This window comes from Pteropus alecto, unplaced genomic scaffold, assembly GCF_000325575.1.
Source record: "Pteropus alecto unplaced genomic scaffold, ASM32557v1 scaffold81, whole genome shotgun sequence".
NCBI lineage: Eukaryota > Metazoa > Chordata > Mammalia > Chiroptera > Pteropodidae > Pteropus > Pteropus alecto.
The window spans coordinates 5,951,088-5,959,863 of NW_006433378.1; the positions used below are offsets into that span (position 1 = coordinate 5,951,088).

The 8,776-nt window shown below is 35.4% G+C and overlaps 1 protein-coding gene across 1 annotated transcript; it reads right to left on the minus strand.

Moving 5' to 3' along the window:
• Nucleotides 1-752: 752 nt before the first annotated feature.
• PQLC2L (PQ loop repeat containing 2 like) lies at nucleotides 753-8,372 on the minus strand. Its single transcript, XM_015586478.1, has 3 exons — nucleotides 8,259-8,372; nucleotides 6,739-6,835; nucleotides 753-844 (listed from the first exon to the last, which is right to left on the minus strand). Exons 1-3 carry the CDS (start codon nucleotides 8,370-8,372, stop codon nucleotides 753-755), a joined length of 303 nt encoding a protein of 100 aa, XP_015441964.1.
• Nucleotides 8,373-8,776: the final 404 nt, after the last annotated feature.

Genomic DNA, 8,776 nt, shown 5'->3' on the forward strand with positions numbered 1-8,776 from the left:
TTCAGGGAGTCTTGAAGCCACGGATATCACACTTTCTGAACCCAAGCACGAGACACATACATTTAGAAATGAAAAGGGACTGCCTAATTCTCTCGGGGAGACTTCTTTAAGGCCATGATTTGGGTTTTAGGTTACAGCTTTCAGACTCAGGATTCCATTTTGGCAAAGGTCAGCTGGAGGACAGTACCCTCCCATGAATTCCAATACATGGAGCAGGAGATTAAGCATTCATATGATCAAATCAAAATTTTAAAAAAAGTCTTTTTGGTTGTTCATTGAAGAAATCATAAATCCACTCTACTCCCTCAGTTTGAAAGAAATCAAAACAACAATTTCCCTGCTGTGGTCTTGCAATGGGGAGGTGCTCTCCTCTGACCCCATCCTACTAGGAGGGTGAAGAAAGGAGAATGACTCAAGAATTCCCCTCCACAAGGGTTTCAGGACAGCCTTTTCCCTCTCTGGGACCTAATTAGGACAGGGGCTCAGGAGTCGTTCTCAGCCTGTCACTCATTCGCAATGTATTCCTAGGCTCCCTGCCTCAAAGTGTCCCATGTTAAATGAGGCTCTTATTTATCTGTTTCACAAAAACATTTTGGGAGTAATCATTAGCAATCTATCACAAAGTACTAAAATCATGAGAAGCTGCTGAAGTGCAAGAGGCTGTTTCGATTTTCTTTAATAGCTGAGTCCAAAAAATAAAAGTAAAATTCATGCCAAGAATTCTTAAGTGATTATGTTTGATACTCTGTTTGTTAATCCAGAACATAAGCCTTGGGTCTCTCACTCTGCAATTCCAAAGGACAACTAGCGCCAGTTTTATCTAGCTGATCAACGATAAGTTCGCCTTTAAAAACAAAAACAAAACAAAACAAAAAACACTCAAAAGTATCAGTGAGTAAAAGAACATAGAAATACAATATTTCAATTTGACTACATAACTATTATAATTTTTAGATTTGTTCCCTACATTCAAAGGATGTGGGTTTAAACACTATTGTTACAATTCATTAAATCCATTAGCCAATTATTCCAGATGTTTTATTTACCATAAACCATTAACTCATAAGATTTGCTTTATTGACAGAAGGCAGAACACCAGTTATCATTTATGAATTCTAAGTGTTCTCTATAGAGATTTTCAGAGGTGGTGCCTTTTCTTAACACCTGACATGAAAATCTAACTGGAACTTAATATCTAAAAATGCTTAATATTGGTTCAGATGTTTTTTTTTTTATCTGATGAATCAAAGATAACCAAGAAACTTGCATTTATTGATCCCCTGCTAAAATGCTAATTACCTAGGAGACCTTGGAAAAGAGAAAGCTTTCCTTATAAATGAAGATCTCAAATATAATAAGTACCCCTATGAGTATGAGTTGCATGCAATATTATATCCTGCCCCTTTCTCCACTATTATATATTACAAGAATTTCTTCATGTCATTAAAAATTCTTTATCAACATTTTAAAATCACTTCAGAATATTTCACTGTATTGGGCATTTAGGTTGTCCTCAAAATTACAGACAACACTATGATAAATTTCTGAGCATATACATCTTTTTTCATTTTTCTGGTAATTTCCTTAGAATAGTTATCTAGATGTGGAACCCATACTTTTAAAGCTCTTATACAAACTGTTAAAATGTCTTGCAGAAAGGCTGTAGCAATTTATATATCTACTCAGCAGCATATGGTTGTGCCAAGCCCTGCCCTTATCAATTTGATTCCTATGATTTCTATATATTTGCTAATTTTATTGATTAAAAAGTTCTCTTATTTCCTTTTGCATTTATTCAACTTCTATGGCAGTTAAATTATTTTTCATGTATGTGCTAATCATTTCTATTTCTTCATTTTTCTGTTTTTGAGTCTTAGGTAAGTTTTTCTGTTTGACTATTTTTTCTTCTCGGTTTATAGAAATTCTTATATATATTCTGTTATTCACCATAGTATTTTCTAATGTGTTCTTTATGTTTTGATTTCATATCTATATTTGATGCCAGACATGTTAAATATTTATAGTTAATTCTGTAACTGTTTTCCCTTCTCATGCACTTCTCATCCATTTCTTTCAGAAAGTACTAAGATTTAAGATTTAAATGTATTTTATGTGTAATGTTGATAACAGTTAAATGCCCTTTTAAATGCCATTTGGCACCTGTCTCTTAGCTCCAATATTTAATTTGAGGCTAGTAAATGCTTACCTACTGTGCAGCTGCCTCTTGGGTTCATTTTCAAGGCAATTCTGAGAAAGAGACCATAATAATCTCCTCTGAAGAAAGTGTAGTTTCCACAAAGCTTCTTGATTCTGAGCCTGCAATATGCTTCCTTGTTGCTGATTACTGATTTATTTATTCATCTTGGTTTAGATGATATATAGATGATAATAGATAGATATAGATAGATAGAGATAATTGTACCTTTTGCTATACTTTATTTCAAAATATTTACAAATATGTAAAAATATTTAGACCACATGGAAATTCAAAAACATTAGAGAAAAATAATATTTTACTTCCATTAAGCCTTCAGAAATTTAGTTAGAGGTTTTAATTTCTAGGACCTGACAGAACAAAAGAATATATAACTAGAAATTGAAATAAACCATGAATGGTTAAAAATCAACAAGATAACTGTGGTATTCAAGTTGGGTTCTGTCTAGCTTGCTACAATGAAGTATATTAGCTGCAAAGTGCAAGGGAATAAGACTTCACAAGTTGAACAATCACAATATCTATGCAAAATGCTTTGTACATTTTATTGCGACTTCATTTTGCAGGTGTTAATATGCAAGTTCATCAAAACAGATTTAGACAACAATTCTGATGGATCTATATTCTGCTGCCTAAGCTGAAAGGAGCTTAATAAACAGCAGCAGCAACAACAAAAAAATCTGACAAGAATCAATTTGACACTGTGACTTCCATGTTGCAGGTCCCAAAAGCACTCCTCAGAATTCCAAGGTACATCTTTCAAAGGTAGACAAAGAAAGATAAGAAGCACTTTTGATTGATCAGAGCAAACAGAGCAAATAATGTACTTACATTTCTATATAGTTGGGGGACCCAAGATCCCAAGTAGAATATACAAGATATACAGCCACAAATAAAGCCTGACATTTCAATTATGCCAAGAGTATCCTAAAAGCAAGAACACAGAAAGAATAATAGCATTAAAGTTCAATCTAAACATACATTAGCAACTAAATATTTTAAGGGAAACTGAGAGTCATTAGAGAAAACTGGAATGAAAGTATTTTTTTTCTGTGTCCTTGTAATTTTGGAGACTAATGAATATTAAGCACCTCTTTCTAAGATGGGTAGTATTCCCTAATCAGGTAGCAAAATCACTTATCTATCTGCTCGCATATACATTGTTTTGAATAATGACAATTTAAATTTTTTTCCAGATAACTTCAATACAGGTTTAGTTATCTGTTCTCCATCTGGATTTCTGGTTCAGTCCTACAGAACCCCTCCTCTGCCTGTAGTGGGTGCCAGCAGGGAAGTTCACTGGTATGGTGAATCTCTTCCCTTTGGGTCAGGCCTTCCTGCCCACCAGCCTCTGTTCCATGCAGGAAGAAGGTGCTCCCTGGATTTTCACTTATCTGGTTCTTATCAAGCCCCGAACAATTCTGATATACTAAAGTTCACTACTCGTGAAATCCCAAAGGCTTGAAGTTTCTTAGATGTATTTCACAAAGTTAATAAAAATTTCTTCTTGAATTCTTTTATTGGGAGAACATGGAAGGGGTGGGTATAGCTTCCCAGCACAGCCTCATTTCCTTCTTGAAATAAATATTTCCTAGACTAACTTCAGTACATCTACAATAGAGGTTGCAAAATTAACAACAGTGAAAAACTACAAAAATATTTTAAAGCGACTCCAAAAATGGATCTAAAAGAAAGAGTTTATGGCTCCGAAATGATTACCTTTCTTGCTTCTGTTAAAGTCTCATGTCAAATTTTCACCAATAATAGACTTGATATTGCCACTGACAGCACAATAAACACCAGTACCCAATCACACATCAGTTCTTCATGCTTCTATGCCCTAGTGCTTGAAAAACAAACAAGGCAATGGTGAACAAGGGGCACCAGCTACTGAACTGATACCCATTGGCACCCCGAAAGAAGTTATGGCAGCTAAATAGCACTTATGTGGCATTTAACCTTCAGAGTAGTCGTGTTTCCGGAATGGATCCGCAATAAAAAGTAACCAGGGAAAAAATATGCCTTTTACTCAGAACTCAGGATCACCAAGTGCACCCAAAAAGAGGATAGCACTTGATGGATTGTGATGATTGGCTGGTTCAATTATAGGAAAGCAAAATACTCTTTTAATTGCCAGCTACACATTTATAAGCCTCCATTCTAGTGCTGACTGGCTTTGGGAGGGGACAGCAGACAAGAAAGGAAAACACTACGCAGATGAGGTAGGAGGGAAATGCAGACTAGATTAGAGATTAAAAGTGATGTTAGTGGCAGCAGTAGCCAACAGAAATTAAAAGGAGTAATGGGGAGAGCGATCCAGTTCTCATGGAAAGAGAGAGGCAGCTAAAAGGCCCACACTGGAGACAGATAAAAAAAGCAAAGTCACCAAGAGAAACCAAGAAACACGTCAAGCAAGGGTCCTGTGATGGGAGAAAGAGGAATCATGTAATCAACAAATTCTTAATAAACGCTTACATTTCTAGGAATCAGAAATGTAAAACTGAATAATTCATGCTGGTGCTCCAAGATGTTATAATGCTATTAAGTCATTACATCCTCAGGACCACATCCCATTTATCTGCATCTAGATCAAAGTTAAGTCAGCAGTGCCAATAAAGGGACATTTTGGAAAGCTCTCCAAGGAATAAAACAAAAAGCAGCTGGTCCATAAACCATTAACTATACAGAATAGAAGGGCTCCTTCTCCGTGGGCACTACTGGCTATGTTCTTGCTCCACCAAGTAATAATAAAAACATGAGGACTTCCAGGAGTGATGATCAAATTGAACACCCTTGTTTAGAGAGTTAGGAAATACTGGGATGTGGAACCTTAGCAAATGTGAACGGCAAGACCAAAAAATAAACAAAAAAATACAGAAACCTATGTTTAAGTAGAAAATTTGATCTCTTATAAATCATAATATTATCCAGCATGGGTTGATGGAGGCAGAGTAAGTTCATACAGTTTTAACCTCTATATTTTATTTTCAATTTTTAAAGTTATGTTCCATCTGTATTAGGAAGGCATCAGGAGACACCGGATGCTCAGACATCCGATTGCAAGATTCGGGGTAAATCATTGCCACTTGCTTAACATCAGACTGATGAAGCATTCATTTAAAAACGTTTGTGGAGTTGTCACTTCAGGGGGAGAACTCGTGGTTTCTTTCACATTACAACCACATGTTAAGACAATAGACTTCGATAAAAAAAAATTACCTTCAAACACACTTTGTATTTGGGGGATTTGCTTTATCCCTTAACACTCTGGGTTAGAGAGACCATTGAGCACACGTTCCTTGGCAAAACTTAATTTTCTTTTGAACCCTGCATTGACCTCAAGCTTAACATCATTTCAGATTTAGTGTACTTTGCCCACACAAGATATTGCAGCTAAGCAAAACTCTGTTCTGGAAACCTCATAAATTGTATGAGCTGCTCAATGTAGGCCTGAGGGAGTAAATGGAAGGGACTACCCTGTCATACTGTTTTAGACTCTTTGCCATAGAAATTCAGGGTTAGTTCTAGATCGATTGAACTAGTTATGATGGTGACTATATATGTATACACACACACACACACACACACACACACACACACACATATACATCTTGCCATTTTAGTGACCTCCTACCAAGTGGTCCCTTTACTTTAGTTCTTGATGTTCACGTTTTATTTAATATACTTAAAGTGGGTTTGGTGTTGGGGGTGGAGGAAGGCACGGGGCAGGGGGAACTGACTGGGTGCCCCCTGCCTTCCTCAGAACAGCACCCAGCGGGATGTGGAGTTGAGTTTGTGGGTTTGAGTAGCAGCTCTCATCCATGTCGTAGTTACAGCCAACAGGGGGCAGCAAGAAATGTGCCCCATTGGTTTCAAGTAGAGAAACGGGTCCACTTTCACTGACACAAAGCTAAAAACACATTCTGTTTTGTGCTGTCTCATAAATAAACAAGTGAAAACAAACAAAAAACCACAAGTTAAACAATTATTTCAACAAGCAGTAATCAAAGCCAAAGTAAAAATAATATTGAGTTATTCAACAAATGTATATTGAGGGCCTAATCTGTGTCAGCCTCTAAAGATAAAAATAGTACCTGTTTATCAGCGGTGTGAGGATTAAATGAGTTACAGCAGTACTGCAAACAGGAACTACATGCAGTTATTATTTGAGGGAGGATGTATTTTCAGAGTGGCCGAGAAGGGACACGTGGTACTGTTTGTCACTTATGGAAATCTGACTGTTTGAGTTTTCCTGCCAATCTTTCTTTTACTATAGAAACCAGTTTTTTTCTGATTTTATCATTCCTGTTCATTTTTTGATCAAACAAACCAATTAAAATAAAAGCCAATAACATGGAATCTAAATGTGCCACATGCAAAAATTCTCGAAAGGCTTATTGGGATGATAAAGAGAAGTGTTATCTCTTATCAAAGTATGCCTTATCTCATTAAAAATAACTCCAAAATGTTCTATTCGTTTTTAAATGTCAATTGCAAATAGAAGTATTAAAATACACTCTTACAGATCTTACATTTTTCCTTCAGATTCTTTAACTTATAGTACATGAATTGTGAGAGCATGATTACATTCTGGTTGGTGCGGAAGGTAGCTGTAAAAATCTGGAGTGGTAAATAAGCATAGACATTTGTGAATTTAAAATCCAAAGCTATCATTATCCAACATCTATAATGTGGTGCATGAAGGTGATAAAGTCATTTACATGATTAAATACATTAATAAGATGTTTTAAAAGCTTACAAATCTTCCACTTTAATTTTTTTTTCTATTTGAAGATTGTCGTAGAAATGTTCGCCTGTAGCCACTGACTATATTTTTAATGATTACTCTCATTGTGGACTATCTGTCAGCATCTGTGGATCATTCTTCAGCTTTCTTTATACAGAAAAAAATAAGATATCCCCTACTGGCAACAAATCATGTTCAGCTACCTTGAGGCAAGAAAATATTAAAACTAGATGAAGATAAGAAATAAAAACTGGAGGTAGAAACTGCAAAGTTATCATCTGAAATGCAAACATATTTTAGTTGTGCTTTTTTTTTAATTATTAAATTTATTGGAGTGACATTGGATAATAAAAATTACATAGGTTTCAAGTGTACGATTCAGTAATACATCATCTGTATATTGAATTGTGAGTTCACCACCAAAAGTCAAATCTCCTCCCATCGCCATATATTTGACCCCATTTATTCTTACCTACCTCTTCCCTTTTCCCTCTGGTAACCACTAACCTGTTGTTTGTGTCTATGAGTTTTTGTTTGTCTTGTTCATTTGTTGCTTTATATCCCACATATGAGTGAAATCATATGGTACATGACTTTTTCCATCCGACTTATTTTACTTAGCATAATCTCAAGATTCATCCACGTTGTCAAAAATGGCAGTATTTCATCTTTCTTATTGTTGAGTAATATTCCATTGTATATATATACCACATCTCCTTTATCCAATCATCTATCAAAGGATACTTTGTTGTTGTCATGTCTTGGCCACCATGAATAATACTACAATGAACACAGGGGTACATATATCTTTATGGATAAATGTTCTCCATACTGTTTTCCATAGTGGCTGTACCAACGGTGTATGAGGGTTCCTTTTTCTCCATAACCTCTCCAACACCTATTATTACTTGTCTTTTTGATGATAGCTCTTCTAACAGGTATGCAGTGGTATCTCATTGTGGTTTTGATTTGCATTTCCCTACTAGCTAGTGAAGTTGAGCATCTTTTCATATATCTGTTGTTGTTTTTTTTAAAAAAGAATATCTGAAAACAGACTCTATTTTATTTTAAATAAGTTGTAATATTAAGAGAGTTGTCAGATAAAATACAGGATTTTCATGTAATATTTAAGGCATGCTTATACTAAAAAATTAATCATTGTTTATTTGAAAGTCACATTTAATTGGGTGTCCTGTATTTTCATTTGATAAATCTGGGAAACCTATGTATAAGCCATCTACGCACACATAACACAGAACCTTCACTCTTTGAAGATAAATACTGAGAAAGATTTACCTGAAGAGGCAGTCGATTAGCCAGGTAGCAGCCTGTGAAAATTTTTAGGTCCCTACCTATCAAGCACAGCAGAAAGCCCAGAGAAAGTGCTTTTTCCACTTGTGTAGGCCACATTGAGCTGGTTGCAAAGTGACAATTGACAAATAAATATTTGGAACATAGAACTTAATGTGGCAACTCAGTACCAGTTACAAACAAAACTAATTATGTACAACAATGAAACAACTCATTCACTCCCAGTCAAGGCTCTAGAACTGTTCTCTAACCTTCATTTATGACAAGCGGCAAACATATTTAATATCTAAAAGAAACACAGTGGCAATCCTAAAAATCGACTTGCCTCTTCTCTCTGCTTTTCTTTTGACTCTTTGTATGGAAATTCATGTACATGTCCTAAGTACATACTATGTTTTCTTGGCCTTATAATGGAAGAAGATACTAAGTTAGGTAGAGAGATTAGACATATTACTAAAACATATATAAGACCACAGTTTCAAATTTCCTATCGGTGGTTAGAT

Excerpts from the sequence above, each read along its gene's own strand:
- PQLC2L (XM_015586478.1), bottom strand. The coding sequence starts at position 8,372 with ATGTGGCCTACACAAGTGGAAAAAGCACTTTCTCTGGGCTTTCTGCTG. Across the intron at positions 6,836-8,258 it reads CTAATCGACTGCCTCTTCAG|ATTTTTACAGCTACCTTCCG; the intron begins GTAAATCTTTCT and ends TTACCACTCCAG. Across the intron at positions 845-6,738 it reads GAAGGAAAAATGTAAGATCT|GCGAACTTATCGTTGATCAG; the intron begins GTAAGAGTGTAT and ends TTGTTTTTAAAG.